The 20,024-nt window shown below is 42.7% G+C and overlaps 2 protein-coding genes across 2 annotated transcripts in view; one reads left to right on the top strand and one right to left on the bottom strand.

The window, feature by feature from the left end:
* LOC311366605 (rho-related GTP-binding protein RhoN-like) overlaps positions 1-7,794 on the bottom strand; it is a gene marked incomplete at its 3' end in the record, with an annotated part of 34,271 nt that extends 26,477 nt beyond the window's left edge. Inside the window, exons 1-2 of the mRNA XM_084485392.1 lie at positions 7,506-7,794; positions 7,063-7,150 (exon numbers count right to left, since the gene is read on the bottom strand). Coding sequence (XP_084341518.1) covers positions 7,063-7,150; positions 7,506-7,607 — 190 coding nt within the window. The 5' untranslated portion in view covers positions 7,608-7,794. The remainder of the gene's footprint in view (positions 1-7,062; positions 7,151-7,505) is intronic.
* An 8,575-nt stretch (positions 7,795-16,369) lies between these two features.
* vat1 (vesicle amine transport 1) overlaps positions 16,370-20,024 on the top strand; it is a 28,349-nt gene continuing 24,694 nt past the window's right edge. The window contains exon 1 of the mRNA XM_084488335.1: positions 16,370-16,956. Within this exon, the coding sequence (XP_084344461.1) occupies positions 16,534-16,956 (423 nt within the window). The 5' untranslated portion in view covers positions 16,370-16,533. The remainder of the gene's footprint in view (positions 16,957-20,024) is intronic.

Below are 20,024 nucleotides of genomic sequence, written 5' to 3'. Positions count from 1 at the left end.
CAAAGTCAAAGCCAAATACGAGTAGTTTTATTGAAAACTCACTATAAAATGTAAACATAAACACTGTATAACAAAGCTCCGTAAGGTGCACATTTAAATCAAAAAAATGTGCGCTCTGTGGGAGGTCATGATATTGCCACTGCAGCTGAAAACCCTTTCGGAGGGTGAACTGGTAGCTGGTACCAAGAGATACTTTTTTGCCAGGTGGCTCAGAGCTGGAAAGACAACTTCATGTTCCTTCCACCACTTGAGTGGATCAGTGTCACTCTCCACACTTGCTGACCGCAAGTAACTAGACAGTTAATTTTCAATAGCCCCCCCTCTTGGTTGGTGCAGTGGTGGTGGCTGTGCGCTGCTTGAAGAAGCTTGCCAGTGTCTTTTTAGCTTTTGGTGCTACTGCTGCTTCTCCATCTGACAGCTGACAGCTGCTCTGATCAGCCGGTAGTGCCTCCACCTCCAAGACAGCTCTGTGCTTCAATGCATCGACTTTTTCACTTGGGATGTAGGCGGCCCTGAACCATGGATCCACAAATTAAGCCATCTCCAATAGGTCAGTAGCGGCTGGGTCAGAATACTTGCTGTTGAGGTACTCAACAATGCTGGTCTTGATTGATTTGCAAAGCTCACCGTCACCCTCTTCACATGCCAGGGGACTTTCGTTAAAAAAGGTGCAGCACAGGTTTCACATATGATAGAGTGACGTATTCCTCACCTGACAAAGCATCGGTAAAGTCCTGGAGAGGTTTCAGGACCTTTGGACTGCTTCTAGGACCTCTAAGTCCTGCCAGGTAAGGATAAGGTGCCTGGTATTTGTGTCACCAGACAGGACTTTGGCCAGTGCGCCTTCCTGCTCCAGGACTCTCTGGATCATCTGCTGCGTGTGGCAGACTCGGTTATGAGTTGGTGACTTGGCAGGCCCAGCTGAATCTGGACTTCAGCAAGCTGTCTCCTTTTCTTCCAGCTGTACGAAAAACAGCTTACAATTCTCTTGCACAGAGAAATGGCCCGGGGCGACGCGCTTGTCATTCAAGCCATGTCCTGTCAAAATCATAAAAAACTATTAATCAAATGGGCATAAATATCAAATATTAGCCTATATTCAGTTATTTTCTGAATTTTAATCCTGTAAGTGATTTTTATGTATTATTATTTTTGTATAATTTATAAATGATGACTATACTGTATGTGCATTTACTCATGTTTTGTTCTTCTTGTTGTTATTTATGCTATATTTTAATGCTACTTCATATTTCTACTCCACTAAAAACTCCACAATGTTTAGGCCTACGTGTCAACATTAGTTTCTAGTTACTTTGCAGTTTGCTCTTTCAAGCCAGAGAAATCCATAATCATAATAGCTAAATATGTTACCTTGATGATATCAACAGGCTAACCAGCATTTTAAAGTCATATTACCTCACCTTTACCAGCTGTAACAGTAAAGTGGTAAACATGTCAATGCATCACTAATTCTTATCCAATAATCTAATAAATATGGTTCTGTAGGCCTATTGTAAGTGATTTTACATTTAGCACTTTAAGTTATTATTAATTTATTTAACCTATTTAACAATGACTTTTTTTTTAACGGAGACCTGGCCAAGACAGCAGCATAAAACAAAAAGTTGCAGACAAACACACAAAGGAAAATGAGGAAAAACTAACATTTTAATATGTTTTTGTTTAAGGGAAAATATACTCCACTGCACTCACCAATAGCCAAAGCACTCACCAATAGCCAAAGCCATAGTCTGTGACCGAAGCGTTGCATCCTCAGCCACTCGTTCAGCTCAACCGCTTTGACGATGTTGCTCCCGTTGTCGGTTGTCATAGCAACCAGATGCTTTTCTTGAAGTTTCCAGCTAGCAATTGTGTCCTGCAGGGCCTCAGCTATATGCTCACCGGTGTGATCCTGGGGAAAATAACTTGTTTGGAGACAAGCTGTTTTCATCTCCCAGTCTTGCATGAAGTGCAACTGTCACGCTCATATAAGGCTCTCGCGTCCTGCTTGACCACATATCGCTGGTCAACGCAAAACGGGTGACGTTAGCGAAGCCGGTCTGCAAGGCTCTGTCGGACTTCACTATACATTTGCGGCAGTGCTTCTCGTACAAAACAGTTGCGACTGGGAAGCTCATGTTATGATATTTTAGTCCAGGGACGGCCGCCGAGACAGGATCGCTTTTAACTCACTTTATTTGGTTAAGGTTATTGGTCTATTGTCTATCGTCTATGAAACAAAAGGAGAGGGATCGTATATAACACTCGTGGAGCGTCTCTAAGCTTTACATCTAATCGATACGCCGCCCAAGAGATTCTGATTCTAAAATGGCGGAGTCCGAGTTAAATAGGCAGGTAGAGGTGGGCGTGTTCTGTGGCTTTAAAAGCCCGCCCCCTTCATCTATGTATGATCAGCTGGTTGTGCCTGGTTGTGACTATACACAAGTCTTACAGCTTATGTTATGTTTACTCAGTATTGTGGCTATGGGAGAATATTATGGCTGAAATATGTTACACTCATATCTCGGGTCCATCGTTTTCATTAGCTTTTTGAACCCGACCTGTTCCACTGTTGCAACAGGGACCATGTCTTTGGCAATGTGAAAGGACACCGCTTTTGTTATTGCACACCACTTTTCCGCTTTTCTTCTCATAGGGCACACAGCGGGGAAAATGAAGCTTGCAGTGAGCTTTGTTTTGGGGCTGGAGCTTTGTCGGGTTGGGGACGGCTTATGCCTGTGGCTTCTGCAGCACGCAGTTTCACACACTCTTCATATTGCACTTTGTGCCATGTGTTTTTCAAGTGATGAAAAGGATTTGTAGTGCTTCCACCACTGGCTGCAATGTGCTCCCTACATATAGCGTGGTTTTGTTGCTCATCTGATCATTTGTATCCGAACCATCTCCAAATGATTGAGCCACTGCTTTTTCTTTTACCAACCAAGGGGCTCTCCTCCTCCGCAGGGGGCTCTCCTCCTCCTCCTCTCTCCTCCGCACACTCCGCAAACGTTGTTGCTTTCTCCATGTTTGTTGAAGAGTGCCGGAGTGTCCCTCCCCCCCCCCCCCCTCCCCCTCTGTGCATGAAAGAGGAGGGGCGGGGCCCGGGCGCGGGAAGCAGTGCAGAGAGCTCCGATCAGCGGCTTGCCTGAAGCAAGCACTATATCGATATATATGCGATATGGTCTAATTCCATATCTTATTTAAAAATATATCGATATATATCTTAAATATCGATATATCGCCCAGCCCTAGTACCAAGTACTTTTTTTGGTGATGGAAATGCAAAAAAAGGCGGGCCAAGTCGAGGCAAGTCGAGGCGAGTTGAGCTGGTACTGTCGGTGGAAAAGGGGCATAAAAATACAGTTACATCACTGAAATTTTAACTACAAGTATTGTGGTTAAAATTTACTGAAGTAAAAAGTACTATTTTCAAAACCTACTCCGAGTACTAGTTCCTAGTTACTTTTTTACTGGTCATATTTAATGCCTCACCAATCATAAGTTTTTAACTGCAAGGGGGGATCCAAAATCTCTAATCAAGGTTAACTTTGAACAATGATTTTGAGCAATTTTACATCCTGTCACAGCAATTTTATATCCTGTCATAAGATAACTCTTGAAAACTTATCTTGAATATATTGGTTATCGTGACTTAATTAGCTTTTTTCAAAACCAACTAAATATACATTAAGGCCTTGGCGGCATTAGCTCAGGAGGTAGAGCGGGCTGGCTGGTAACCCCTGGCTCCTCCTAGCTGAGTGTCGAGGTGTCCCTGAGCGAGACGCCTCACCCTGACTGCTCCTGACCAGCTGGCTGTCGCCCTGCGTGGTCGACTCCGCCGTCGGTGTGTGAATGTGTGCATGAATGGGTGAATGTCAGTCAACACTGTAAAGCGCTTTGGATAAAAGCTCTGAACCTGTTTTATCATTCTATTTTAGTCTATAGCCTACTTTGACTTTAAGTGTCATGACATTATATGCTTGACATCTGTGATATTAACACTCTTATCTCTTTATCATTTGTTCAATAGCCTACACAAAACGACTAAAACTATTTCAAGTCCATAACTGAAGTTTAATTTTGAAGCTTCATATAACAAGACAGTCAGCCATAATCCATTCAGTCTACCGACACCCTAGTCTGACTGCACTGACGGCTGAAAGGTAGGCTTGTTGCTAGGTGAACTCAGAAATTCTCAGGCCAATGCAGTATGCATCTTGTCGTTCTCAACATACTTTCCTGCAATTTTTTACTCAGTAACTTGTGTGGTTTAATATGTAACTAAGTATAATACTTCGACCAAAACTTACTTATAGTGTAATTCCGGTGAAAATTGAACCCAGGGTCTTTGTTTTGGCATGTACATGTTAACTGCGAGCAGAATCATAACTTCATAATACTGTAGTCACACAGTAGACTTTCCTTGATTTTCGATCGTTTTAAACTCTCCCGCTGCCAATTTCTTCTTAACGTCCTCCATCGCTCGCTTGCATTGCGTTGTCACATATAGTAGTCACTGCACGTGAGCGTGTGCGTGCTGTGCTGCACGTGTGTGACACGTGTGGAATGTGTGCGATACGCGGCTTGCATGCGTGTTCCGTTGTCACAAGAAGAGGAACGCGCGTGCAAGACTGTTTTCTGCCAGAGTGACGAGCGCCAACGACATGCTAGGTAGAAAGAAGAGGCTCGATATTTGGTCACATTTTACCTACAATGATATTAACAAAAAGTCAGAATGTCTCATTATAACTGACAGTAAGTTGTAGTATCAGCAACTGTAGTAAGCTGTAGTTTCAACAGCTGTAGTAAGCTGTAGTTTCAACAGCTGTAGTAAGCTGTAGAATCAGCAGCTGTAGTAACTTAATTAATTATTAATTGTTAAGCCTTGTTAAATCTCATTTGTTATTTCTCAAGACCAAACTAGAACGGATTGTATTTTAGGCCTACAGTACAGTGGGCCTATTCTTTTCAGTTTTTTAATTTATTTTTTATTTCCGCTCTGAACAGAAAACACAAGGCAACCAAAAACAGTGGGCCGCAGATTTTGAAACGCGGCTGTTACCAACATAAACCTTGGATAACTACAATTGTAACATGAATTGATGAGTAATAGAAGAGGTGTTTCTAAGAATTGGTTGCCTACTTTCCTAGGAAGTACGCAATTATATCTGAGTTATTACCGACCGAATACAGTCGCAACTACACGGTACTTAGTTGAGTTGATGGGTAATAGTGGAGGTTTTTCTTAGTATTTCAACTGTAGTTCCTCTGTATTTACCTTCTTATTACCAGTGGTAATTCCCAATAATATACTATGATTTACCATATATTTACCGGGTAAATACTCAGTAATTAGGGGACTGTAAAAGGAAGGGTTACCGATTATTGGAGGTGATCCACAAAAGCCTATATGGTCAGAACAATGGGATGTCGGAGCAGAGGGTTCATTTTTTTCAAAATAAAGCAACGTCAGACTAGTGGGCTGTAGGACCAATGGGAATTTTTTCGGGTTATCGAGAGGTCGGAACAATGGAGCGTCGGAGAAATGACATGGACCCAAACTGACAGCTGTCTACTGAAAACATCTTTCTCGAATGCCAACAAAAATTAGCTGGTGACATAAAGAGGTCAGCCGGTGGCTCTATTACCACTAGTTGAAATGGGTACATGACATGACATGCTTCAGCCAATGAATCAATTTTCTCACTGCCATGTATACTCGGACAATTGCAGTCGTGCAATTGAGGAGCATAGTCGAACTATGGCTGTAATCGGTACAGTACTGACATGCAAATGCTGACACCACTCACCACTCACGTGGTGTGAGAAATTACATTTCCTCCGGAGAAAATACTACCTCAGGGGTAGTATTTATCTCGTTTTTTTAATCTTCTTTTTCCTTGGATTTATTAGCAGGCTACACTGTGTTGGGCTGCTATGAGTCACGATGCTTACGTAGCTGCTGCAGCTATCGCCGTCCGGCTTAAACCCCGCCCTACCATAAGGGTACTGTCTTAAACCCTGCCCACCATAAGGGTACCGTCTTAAACCCCGCCCTACCATGAGGGTACTGTCGGCTTAAACCCCGCCCACCATAAGGGTACTGTCTTAAACCCCGCCCACCATAAGGGTACTGTCTTAAACCCCGCCCTACCATAAGGGTACTGTCTTAAACCCCTCCCTACCATAAGGGTACTGTCGGCTTAAACCCCGCCCACCATAAGGGTACCGTCTTAAACCCCGCCCTACCATGAGGGTACTGTCGGCGGTGGAAACACGAGCCATAACTGAACTGGGCCAAACCACACCTTCACTACTGGGCCAAGGCGTGCTGGGCCTAAGCGCAGCCGCCGGTGGAAACACGGCAACAGAGGCCCCAAGACATGACACGAGGCTCAGCAGACTTAACACCGGGATTGACGCGCAGGCCAATCAAAAAAAAAAACATTCTTCGGGGATGAACGCCCATATAACTTTAAAAATACCTCTGTGTGGTTCATCCCAGAGACGCTTAAGTTGGAGAATGTTTTTGCCAATGGAAGGAATTCCCCCCTTGGAGGGTTACCACACTATGGGTCCCTCAAGCTACAGCTGTGGATGTGGAGGGAGATTAGGCCTGTGCACCCACTTCTGGGCTGTCCACATACATAAACAGCACCAGTTGCAACAGATACATGCCTGTTATGTATATTGCTGTGAAGAAAGTATCTACAAAATGTCCTGACACATACATGCCTAGAGCATATATATTTGTAGAGGAAAACTATAGGAAAGTTATGTTGGATGTTGTGGATTTTTGACTGTGAAGTGTAGCGTTCACCACTAGTCTATAAACAAACAACCACCACAGCACTTCCCACCATCACGGTTCCACCCTGACCCCAAATCTCCGGGCATGGGAACAATCGGACACACACACACACACGCACACACACACACACACACACACACACACACACACAAAAACAAAGCAAGCTGTGGAATGCAAACATAGCCTACCAGCCAAGGACAGATGGATGTCAGAATCCTGCGGGAAATGGGACAGCCAAGAAATTGCCTTACCTGACGTATCCCACATGTTCAGCTCAATCCGCTGCTTGTCGATCTCGAAGCTGGCGGTGTAGTTTTCAAACACTGTAGGTACATAGTTCTAAAAAACCCATAGAAGAGACATTTGGGATTAATTGCTTGTAGACTAATGTAGCGACAAAAAGTTATGCAGTCTATTTTTCAATATGTAGTTTATTTCTGCCTTTATAATATCTGCAACTGTAAAGCATAGGCCTATGCGTATTACAAATGCACCATGACTCCAATTAGTCAGTAAAAGTCAAGTAGCCATAATAATTCTAAATGTTATTATTGATTGGTTTGTTCGGTGGTAAATGACGATGATTTAGCCATGTGCAAAATGCAAATCCAAATGCAAAATAGATCTACATAAAAGCAATTTCTACATACATGTATAAATATATTTCCAAAATGACAGTTAAATTGATGCTTACCTCTGGATAGCAGTCCTTAGCAAAAACGTGCAACAGTGAGGTTTTACCACATTGCGTATCTCCAACCACAACAATTTTACAGCGGCTGCCTTGGCTGTCCATTTTTTGTCCGTTAAATCGTTTTCTTCCCACGGAAACAGACAGGTATCATTCATCCACCGGTTTGAGATCATGCGTAACGGATGCGCTTATGATGGTGAGCCCGCAAAAAGATGCGCCGACTTCTTCGCACTTGGTCCACATTCGGCTGGTGAAACTGACCACACACTACGGAGACACATACTACCAACGGTTGCTGCCCTACCTCCTACCTGACCGAATGACTGACTCCCTCCAGCCACCGCACGCGGATCCCTCCCTGATAACTCTGGGTTGATTGGCCACGCCTCCCCGTCTGACGGGATAAAAGTGCTCTTCTTGATTTAACCATGTAGACAGCGGCGGGGAACTCTTGGGAACTCTCGCTTCAGATATTTAATTTGACGTCAACAGGTTTTTGTTGTTTTTTACAGCGCGTGGTTTGTTTATTATTCTGATTTGCGCAATGAAGCAAGTTCAAGCAAGTCTTCTCTTTGAGTTTGTTACCACTAGGCCTACATATACATTTATTTATTTATTATTATTATAATTATTATATAATCATTTATTTCCAAAACACGACTAAGAACATTTCACCAATAATAGAATAGTACAGAGTTGAAGACAATATAAGTATAACAGTAGGCCTATAGAATAAAATAAGATACGTTTGCTTTTTCCAAAATTTGAAGTGGCTCCTTTAAATAACTGAGATTGAGCCTTTTTTATGATGTAAATTAAACATTGTCCCACTTGCAGAACAATAGGCCTATATTAAATATGGGAGGGGATGTTGAAATATATATTATTTGAACCCCTTAAATTGCTGGTTTCATATAAAGCTCCCCTATACACCACAATACCAGCCTGTCCACATTAACCAAATGTTTTAACAAACTTTAAAATTAGTTACGAAAGCATGGGTTGTCAACCATAGATACTGATGAAACGTAACTTTAAGCTTCCATGGTATCGTGGTTTTGGGCTAGGTTTGACTTGAGGCACATGTTTAACATGTGATTTATTCAAAGATAAAGAGAAACAAACTTTATATTGGTATGGGCGGAATGGTAATTATGCCACGGCAACAAATATGTGGTCTAATGAGGTAGGCCTACTGATGTTGGCTTGAAAATCATGTAGCATAGAATTAATTAATTCAATAGGCCTATGTTTCCTGGTGAGCAGCTATAGCAGTGAGCGCATTAATCAACCTTTAATTGTATATTCAACATCGGGTTTATTCATATTTTCATGTTGTAGACCTATCCGAAAAACGTTGTAGTCAAAATGATAGACAATATAACATGGAAGTCGACGGGTCAAAGTTATTTATTCTGCGTTCTACAATAACAAATACTGCCACCTTCTGGAGGAAAATCTCGGTTGCAATTGGTGTAGGCCTACTTGGGTTTTCTACTTATCATTTTCTTCCAATAATCGAATATAGATCTCGATATTAAAAATAAAAAAAAATTACAGACAGATGAATCCTCAGCTTTATCTTCCACATTATTATTATTTATGATTATTATTATGATTTCTTCACATTCAAAGCATATTTTCTCAAAGTATTCATATAATCTTATTAAAACAATTTAGATCGGTGGCAACGTTATTTATGAACAATAGATCAGTTCCTGCTCATCACAAAGCACTGCGGGGTTATTGAAGTGCAACCTATTGGAAGAGGTTTTATGGAAGAGGTACTTGGATGATAGCCTCTTTGAATGACCTTTTCATATTTAAATGGCTGTTCAGAGTGTCATTCACAATGGATTATGATGCAAGGAAAAATATGTTTTTTGGATTTGTGGATTATCCGTGATGGTAAACATATATATATATATATATACAGATCTCTATAGAAAACCCACTGCTAGAAATACCTTACTCAGGGCAGACTCAGACCACCCCTCACATTTAAAGAACAGTCTCCCTTATAGCCAGCTTTGCAGAGTAAAACGTATTTGCCAGAAATCTGAGGACCTCAATAAAAATATAAAAGTAATGACCAATAATTTCAGAAAAAGAGGATATAAACAATCTGTCTTGAATGACGCTGCTACCAGAATCAACGCAATCCCACGCCTAGACCTATTGAGAAACAAAGATAAAAATAAATCTAACAAACGTATTATCTTCTCAACAGAATACTGCAGAAGTTCAGAAGGAAGAAAATCAATAATTAGTAAAAAAAAAAAAAAAAAATGGCATATAGGCTATTAAAGTCAGATTCTGATCTTCAAAGTACCCCCCCTAGTGGTATACAAAAGAGGGAGAAACCTTAGGGACCAGGTGGTTCACTGGTACCTTCCCCCATTAGGAACCATCACCTCAAAACATCCTTGCCGCTGTGGCACCTGCAGCCAATGTACCTTTACATACCGTTGCACCAGTTTTAAACATCCACACACAGGAAAGAAAATCCCCATTAGAGGAATTATATCTTGTAACACTTCTTAGTTATTTACTTACTTACCTGTCCTTGCGGTAAATGTTATGTAGGTAAAACCAGTAGAGCCCAAAAAACCTGGATTGCAGAACATTGCAGCACAATCAGATGTAAAAACTTAAACACAACTTAAAACATTTTACTCAATTCAACCAGCCAGTGTCCTCACTAGAATACATATAGAAAGTGTCTTTCCCCCCTAGAGGAGGCGATCTAGACACCCTAGCAAGAAGAGAACATTTCTGGATTTCTAATCTTAAAAATTGTGTACCTCATGGTTTAAATATCACCATGATTTGCATATTTATATATTGACTATATTTTGGATTGGATAAAGATGTTATTTATGATCTGGAAACTGTAATATAATTTTCTGTATATCTATGATTTTTATTTATCATGAACTACATTTATAATCTTTATATCTAAAAACAAAAAATGTGTTTCTTATCTCCATAACCATAAACTATGGTAAGATCTTCTCTTATGGTGCGTTCACATCGCTGGGAATTATGGGGAAAACATTTTCGCGGCGTCGGAAAGTTCTTGTGAACGACACCTCATGACGCTCTTATGATTCTACTTCCGTTCGGCAACTGGGGCCAGATTTTGATAACAGAGTTGCCCAGTTGGTGACGTATGGTTTACTAGTGACGCGCATGAACATGGCGGAACATGAAAGTTTTACTCAATATAAAAGAATCAACCATCATATCACATATTTTACTGACGTTGTAACCGTCTGTTAGCATCGACTTTGCTCAGTTTTAAACGTTGTGTACTGGTAAACCAGCTCTAGATAAGGGCAAGTGTAGCCTTCCATACAGTGGCAATACAATGTGCTTCTCATAAATAAAAGCAAAAGGATAGTAGGTGATAGGCTACAAGGAAATAAAGGCGTGCAAACTTGAAACTGATCCCACTAGGTTCTGTTTAGTTCTGACTGTTTTTTATTGGATAAAAAAACCCTGCTGTGAATAACTTTTAGATTCCCAACACAGTGCACATGAACGGTCGCTGTCAGGAACACTCGTAAGCGTGAGCGTCATCACTGATGAGGCGTCTCATTATAACCAGGACCATAAATGCGGCTTTAGTCCGATCAACTTGATGACGTCCTCAACCTGATGGGGGTTAGTGGTGGATTTCATGATTCGTTTGAAAGAATCAGTTTGCGTCGGTCAGTTCGCCAAGAAGAGTCGTTCATTCGTTCATTCGTTCGCATTTCCGGTAGCGGTGAATCATGATTCTCAGTCACTGAGTCGGTCAGACTCGGCTCCTCCCTCGTTCTCGTTCAAACGAATCGCGAATGCACGTTCTCAGCCGAGTCGGTCAGACTCAGCTCCTCCCTCGTTCTCATTCTCATACGAATCACGATCGTGCAATGGTGCAAACGGTCATCAATCAACACAACATGAACTAAGTTCCTTTTAGCTGAGGAGTGCTTCATGTTCGTAATCGGGATGTTGTTGCCCGGCTGCGGCTCTCGTGAATTCTCAGTCCTCGAGTCTTCACCGCTAAACACAGTCAGTGAACGAACGGCGACTCGCGAGTCAGTGCGACTCAGCGACTAGTGGGTGGAGCTGGGAGTCGAGTCTCGGAGAACGAACGAGACGAACGACGACGAACGAGAGCGGCAAATCAGTTCGGTTCGTTCGTTTTAAAGAGTCGTTCGTTCGAACTGATTCGTTCGCGAACGAGCCACCACTAATGGGGGTGCGTCTTTTGAAAGTGATCAGCTGACTCTGATTGATTTCAATCGTTGAGTCTAGACTGGGGCACTCTACGAATAGTCTTTTTTGAATAGGAAATTTCCTTTCCTAAGGAGATGACCCGGAAGTACTTGGAGGAAAGGTGGTTCGAATTCAAAAAAATGCTTAGGAAAGGAGCCTTGATGGCATCCTTTAACCCTCCTTCAGCATATAGGTTACTCTTGACCAACCTTTACGAAAGGAAAGGAGATATTGGTATCCCATAATCCTTTACGGTGGCAATATTTAAATAAACAGGCCACCGACGAAGTTTACAGACTCTACGCGAAGACACATGAGAGATGCGGTAAAGCAGAAGAAGAGAAGAGAAGAAAATACAATTGATAATAATGGATACCAATTCCAGGAACTTATTATTCGAATCGAAATTATTTAATTTATTGCTGATTAGTGAGCACACAATATACACCATAAGAAAATAAAATGCCAACTTCACATTTAAGAAAGACTACTGAGGGCAGTTAATTTCAGCATCAACATAAGTTGAGCCTCTTTTTTTCCACATATGAATTTGGATTCAAGTGGCCTCAAATATTCCCGTTGGCCAAATCCGACCTAAGTGATTCTCACTGTTGGCGATAACCTGATTGAAATCAATACGAGAAGAGCGCATGGATCATAATAGGAGCGCTTGTTGTAGTCCCATCTTCGGAAAATTGTAATTCCACGCTAGAGACGCTAGAGGTCAGCAATACTGTGATGTTGACGTTGGTTAGGAAAAGTGGAGTCGAATTCATTTTAAACAGTGCGGTCTTTTCCTATGTTCGAAAGGAAGCACCTTTCCATCTCTCCTTGACCCGATGACGTTTTCCACAAAGGCTAAGGAAAGGAGGCATAAAGGTTAGGAGATTTGACTGTTCGTAGAGGCAGGGCCGGCCCAAGCCTTTTGGGGCCCCTAAGCAGAATTTGTATCAAGCCTTTGGGGCCCCCCCTCCCGCCCCCCGCAGAGTCATCTGTGCTTGATGATTATTGACACAAACGGCACACCATGTCACATTATAAATTGTATTAATACAGGAATGGATTGTGAACTACTGTCCCCCTGGGCAAAGAAGCATAAAGACCCCCCTCCTCCAATTTGTGCAAATGTGGGTGTGAGTGCGGCGGGTCTGGGGGTCCTCCCCCAGAACATTTTGAATTTGGTAGATGTGATGTGTAAGATCTGACTTGCAGGGCCTGCACAAACGAACTAATATAGCACTGGGTTTAGCTGCCCCCAAACCATAAGTCTACTTTAAAGGCCTAGCCTATATTTCATATTTGATTAGATACATTCAGGGTTCCACAGACATTGTGGCATAAGCAGAATATCATGATTTAGAGGGGTTTTAGATATATCACATCTCAAATCGTGTGATATTTACCTGAGGGGCCCCATTCAGACATCAACCCATAACCCATTTTGTATGATTAAGGAAGCCCTTAAGACATATCACATTCTGGATTTGATCTGGGGCCCCACTGAGAGGGTCATACACCCCTGTATTAATATTGTTGTTATTTACCCCCAAACCAGTGTCTTTTTAACCTCAGAGGGTACTGAGATCACAAATCTATTTTAAACTCTCATATTTGAAGTGAAACACTAAGTGTGAAGTGTTTACTGAACTTGAATTTAAAAAAAACTTGAATTGTTGAGTTTTGGGGGGCCCCTGGTGGCCAGGGGGCCCCAAGCAGCCGCTTAGTTCGCTTTTGTCTCGGGCCGGCCCTGCCTAGAGGCCCCTAGTCTATATGACTGAGAATTAGTGGTCAGAATGTATACGTGATCTGATGACTTGGAACTTATAACAACCTAAGCAACACCCAAAGACAGTTATTGGGTTTTTGTGGTTCAACAGTTCTGTGGCAAAGGCGTACATATATTATAATAGATGAGAACCTTTGCCATTACCGCGACAACTCTTCTGAGATTACTCAGCAGTATACAATTTGGTCCCCAACTGACATCATCATGACATCGTCACTTCATGTTTCTAAGTACTACATGCGTATATAGGACCTACATGCGTATGTAGGTCCTATTATGCATAGAATAGGTACTGTATTAATGGATCAAAATATGATTTGTTGAAGTTTAGAAGGCATGCTATGCAATGAGATGTAAATGGGAAAGTCATAGCCTGAAAACTTTGTGAGATCAGAACTCCTTTGCCTGATCATAACACCATGACTATTGCAAGTACAGACAATTATATAATTATAACCTGGCTCTCTAATTGTTTAGATCATCTGAAAATGGATGTGTCATGTGGGAATTATTTTACAATACATGAATACGCGATTTACCAGCATGCCATGTTGAGTGGACGTGTAGGACTTTTAAATGTAAAAACCTTATATGTAATGAACATACAAAGTCTTGCTATCTACTCTATAGCTCAGTATTAATCACGATTTATATATTTCAACATGACTTAAAAGGACAAACAGAAAAATACTCATTGTGACGTTGGATAGTTTCACCACATGCGCCAACCAAGACATTAGGGCAACGACTAAAAAGATAGAGAACAGAATGTATAAATTAAAGGGATTGGGTGGCCCCATCTACACCCATGCTCTTTCTGCAGCCTCCAGAATGTGAAGGAGTCATCGGCAGCAGCATGGGTTCGCGGTCCTGTGGCATACACTACATTACTGAGAGACACAAGATGTTCTGTTTATCCTGTGTGCACCCATTCATCAGCAGAGGTGATGCATCACTGACCTCGGAGTAACTTCTGCAAAAAATAAAACACACACACACACACACACACACACACACACACACACACACACACATACACACACACACACACACACACACACACACACACACACACACGCACACACACACACACACACACACACACACACACACACACACACACACACACACGCGCGCACACACACACACATGCATACCCATGCCCATTCTTGGAATATAACAAATGCTTGGGCAAAGAAATCAGACAAAGTTGCAGTATTACTAACATTGTAGCATTCAGTGACTTTGCAAAACACACCAGCTCGTATAGGCTACCACCACTCTTCTAATGAGACATTCTCCTGAGGCAAAACAGGCCAACTGCTATTTGGGTGAATTGCCAGAAATTGATACAATGCAGAAAGCAGCGTTCCAATATGCTGTTTATTATCAGGCCCATAGGTATCACTCATATGTAGACCAAAGGTCAATCACATGAACAACTTTGTGAGGTGTACATCATATGTATAGTACATATAAGTAACACCCCCCCCCCCCCCCCCCATGCACACACACACACACACACACACACACACACACACACACACACACACACACACACACACACACACAGGCACAAACGCACACATGCTCACTCATGCAAACATGTGTGTATTAAGAACGAAACATTTCTGTGTTACGTAAGCTCGCTGCTCGTGGTCAGTAAGAGAGCAGCAATGTTCAGCATTCAGTCTTTGAGACGTATCGATCGGGGTACTGCTGCTGACTCGACGCTGCTGAGCAGCACTTTACGGCCACAAGGTGTCTCAACACTCCCCATTTTCTTAACCACCACAACTCTGAGGGGCTTATCAATTTTTGCCCGTCATCTCTCATCCATTCCCATAGTATGTGGGCAGAAGGTCTACATAGACCCCTTTCATTGAGTTTTCAACAACAGGGTAGCCTATATTAGGCATACCTACAGGTGTGGCCCTTATATAACCAACTGACATCTAGTGCGATTCATCAATGTGTTTGTCAGAGCAAATAAATATTTTATCCTGCTGGTGCACATAAATACAGCAGACACCATAATTAGTGCTATGTGGTTCACCTGTGTTTGTTCTATATGATGACGCCTCTCAGTGTCTCGTGTAGGCCTACTCGTGCGGGTTCCAGGTGGTGTGATGTGTGTGGCGGGAATGTGGCTCATTTTACCCAACCGTAAGGTCTGCTGTAGGCCTACTTGCGAAGTCGATACAAACGGAAACAGACATAACCTTTAAAAAAAAACCAGGTGTATTGCCGTAATGCCCAGTAATGGTATGGCATAAATTCCAAATTATTGAGATGGACTTAAGGTATGATGATGTTATCCTTGTTAAGGCTGCTGTAATTTGAACAATAGACTCGCGATTGTCAATGCTTTGCCCGCGTGCAATAAGAACGTTGTAGGCCTACTAGTTTAGCCGAGACACACCTGGAAAACAGGACTTTTTAAATTTAATCATATCTAGGCGCTAGCCTATAGGCTAATCGATAGGCCTGTGTTTAACTGTGCTGCCTCCTACTCCAACATATATATTGAAACGTTGTTAAAGGGTTCGGAAAATGCAATGTCTACACAAATGACTCGAGCTGGCTGGTCATCGTTGTGCCGTATCAAAAAACCTACCTATATCCATCCAATTACAAGCCACTCTAATCCCCGGGAACCAATCCGTGTTTTCCAGCCCGCCCATGTCTCATCCCACTCGCGCTCTTTGTCAGAGCCGTTGACGACCACTGGCCGCTGACGCCGCTGCGAGGTTACTGCTCTGTCATTAGGCGAAGCCCACTGTCGAGGTTTGGTTACTTCTCTCTATGCAACAGCCGTGAACAGGACCTGCCCGTCACATTTCCACCTACTTCTAGGCTACTCACTGCTAAATCAAAGCACTAATAATTCAGCAAAAGCCTCCAAGGCAACAAAAGTGAGAGAAGTGCAGATCTTTTTTTTAGACTGTGTCTACTATCTACTAACACATCCTCAAGATGTCTGGAGAGGACGCCCCTGCCCAGCAGCAAGACGCTGTGGAACAGAAACTAGAGAAGCCCACCGAAGAGCCGAAGACGGAATCCAAGACCGAGTCGACACCTGCCCCGGCGGCTGCTGCTGCCGCCGAGGCATCTCCGGCGGCGACCGAAAAGGCACCGGAGGAGGAGGCGTTCACCTACCGCGCGCTGGTGCTCACCGGCTATGGTGGCTATGACAAAGTGAAGCTCCAGGTCAAGAAGGGTAAGCCGGTCCTCAAGGCAGGAGAAGTCCAGGTGCAGGTCAAGGCATGCGGGCTGAATTTCGCCGACCTGCTGGGCCGGCAGGGTCTGTACGACCGGCTGCCATCCCCGCCGGTCACCCCGGGGATGGAGTGCTCCGGAGTGATCGAGGCAGTCGGAGAAGAAGTGACAGACCGAAAAGTAAGCTCACTCCCATCACGACATTATGACTAAATTACATGTTTTATGTGTGCTTATTTATTGACTCTTGGCTTTGGAAGTGTTGGAAAAAAATGTTGGCCCCCAAAAAGCGCTCTGCACCCACAACTAGACATGGGCGTATCCTCCCTTTTAGACTCAAAGAAAAGCCCATAGTACTGCACCTTTTTATTGGATCGATTTCGAAATGTTACGGATGGGGGTTCAGCTTATCGGATATTGCCCAAGCCTCTTAATGAATAATAAACTAAAAGATAACCCTTGTTTAAAGTGCTTTGGGCGTTATTGTAATCCCCATTCACTGTCATTCTTAAAACAGAGGATGTATTGTAGTGAGGTGTAAAGTAGCCTAACAGCCTTTTTATAGTTTTGCAAGACCCAAGGCTTACGTTGTCTCAAATTTGCGTTTAGCACGCGTTATTTCCTCTAATTGCGCTTCATTTGCCCACGATAGCCTACACAATGGACCAAGTTAGAAGCCGGCGAAGCTATAGCCTACCTAATGATAAGGGCGTTGCAGGCTTCAAAATGATTTGCCAATAGTTTTGAATTGTAAAACACTTGATAAATGTGTGGAAATCGTAGGGTCATTACTGCCCCAGATAATGTACAGAATGTCTACGAAAAATATGAACTATTTCGGGAAGTGAATGCAATGTTCACTCTGCTACGCACCCTTTTGTGTGTGATGTGGGACGCGGTACAGAAACGGTCACCAATGCCATTGTTTTCCACGGCGACTCTGGTGCACGCACGCACGCACGCACCTACCGAAAAGGGCGAGGCGAGACAGCGTGCATGATGGGCAAAATGTGAACACTCGTGATTCTTTGTCAACTGATATATCTTTTTGTTCAGAGCATTCAATCTATCAATTAATAAAAAATATTGAAATGTCAATCAGTATTCCACATTGATGCCCTATATATATATATATATGATCCACCTGAGCACAATATAGCCTATTAAATAACGGCGAAAAAAGCCCGCTTTTTGTACACATATAAATTAAATTAAACATAAACTAGGCCTACCTATAAGGATATTTATGATGGCAGATAATGCATAAAGAGTATAATACATGATTTCCGTGCGCTTCGGGTGGCTATATGTCTGTAGACCATCGCTGCTCTTAAGAGGCGCTGTGATGAGTCATGCGCGTCTGACGGAGACTGGCATCACCACGGCAACGCCTATAAAATGCCATTAGATGTATATTGTTACACATCAGCTCAGGGTGACTTACACAACACCTCCCATGCACAGTTCATTTGGTCTCGAAAAAGATGCAACTCTAAACCTCATACAGTTGTGTGATTTGATTTGTACATCCATTTTCTCTGCCTTGGAGTGGCTGCGCCCTGAGTGTTGGCTTTGCTGTAGAAGCGGAGAAGGGGCTTTTGAGGAACAGAGAAACACGATGACGCAGGCCCATGAAGACATTATTAAAAGCCTTGACCCATGTTTTAATAAACATTTCATCATGTCGATTGGTTTTTAAATGTCACACAGGCACAAATGCAGGCACATGGCTGTGACATCTGTAGTCAAGATTTATTTTGACATTTATTGAGTTCATTCTACCTCTATAACCTACCTACCTATATACACATATACACTTTTAATTCTGATACTCTTAAGTGCTAGGCAACACACACACACACACACACACACACACACACACATTTATAGGCTAACACTGTGGTGAACTTGCCCGTGATGACCTGAGAAGTGCATGAACCACAACACAGAGAAGACACAGGCACACACACACACACACACACACACACACACAGGCACACACACACACACAGGCACACACAGGCACACACACACACACACACACACACACACACACACACACACACACACAGGCACACACACAAAGGCACACACACACACACACACACACACACACACACACACACACACACACACACACACACACTAATCACAGTACAGACTCTCCAAATGACCCAAAAATTGTCCTGATTTTCTATTACTATTATTTCTCTCTTTCTCTCTCTCACTCTCTTGTCTCTCGCTCTCTCTCTGTTGAATTTTACTATGATCTGAACATATGTTTTCAATTACCTCCCTCCGGCCCACATTGTCAGGCAGGAATTTCCTTCTTCCTTTGCCTTTCCTCATCCCTTTCTTCTTTTTCTATGTTCCGTCCCGCCCTCCTCTACCTAACTTGCCCTCTATCTCTCATGCTCTTACTGTTTATTCATCACTTCTTCCCAGCCCAATGTCCATCTCATCCTCCATCCTACTCATGTCCTGATCATGTCCATCTGCCCATTCATCTACTCCTTTCTTTCTCTCTATCTAGCTCTATCTCTCTAACTCTTATCTCCATTCCTTTCTGCCTTCTTTCCCTTTCATTCTCTCCCATTGTTCCACTTCTTATACTACCCAGTGTACTATCCCTGCAGCGTTCTCTCAACTCCTCCCAACGTCCACTCCTTCAGTTACCCACCCTCTCAGTCTCTCCATCTGTCCTTACACTCCAGAATTATTCCCATTTATGAATTGGAAATAAGTCCCCCCCCACCACCCTCAAAAGAAATTATGCTTTTGGAGGCTCATTACATTCAGCATCTCATAGCCTGCTGACAAGTTTGCATTTACTACAACAGAAACAAGTCTGAATGTACATTCTGAACATTTATGCGTCCATTGGGTCCATTTTGTTCTCCTCCAGCTCTTTCAAAGTCTAGTGTTTGACGTATGAAAAGCCGAAGTGTTTGTGAGACCGAAAGTCTGTATCTTCTCTCAAGGCAGCTTCCATTGCAGTAATAGAAACACGGTAGCCATTGTGGCTCTCGTGGATAAACAGGATATTGTCTCCAGGATGAATTTAGGATCATTCTGTTCTGCTTTTGTTGCTGACTGCAGTTGGAAAGTAACGTTGAGGATGTAGCCGTCAAGGATAATCAGTCACCGCAGGGCTCGCAGGTTATCAGTGAGAAGGGCGTGGCCTACTGTGCTGACACCTGGAGGAAAAAAAAAAATTCTGCTTTGTCCAAGTGAAATTCAGATTTACG

This window comes from Micromesistius poutassou (assembly GCF_964030765.1).
Source record: "Micromesistius poutassou genome assembly, chromosome: 1".
Classification (NCBI taxonomy): domain Eukaryota; kingdom Metazoa; phylum Chordata; class Actinopteri; order Gadiformes; family Gadidae; genus Micromesistius; species Micromesistius poutassou.
This window is presented reverse-complemented; position numbering and strand designations above follow the sequence as displayed.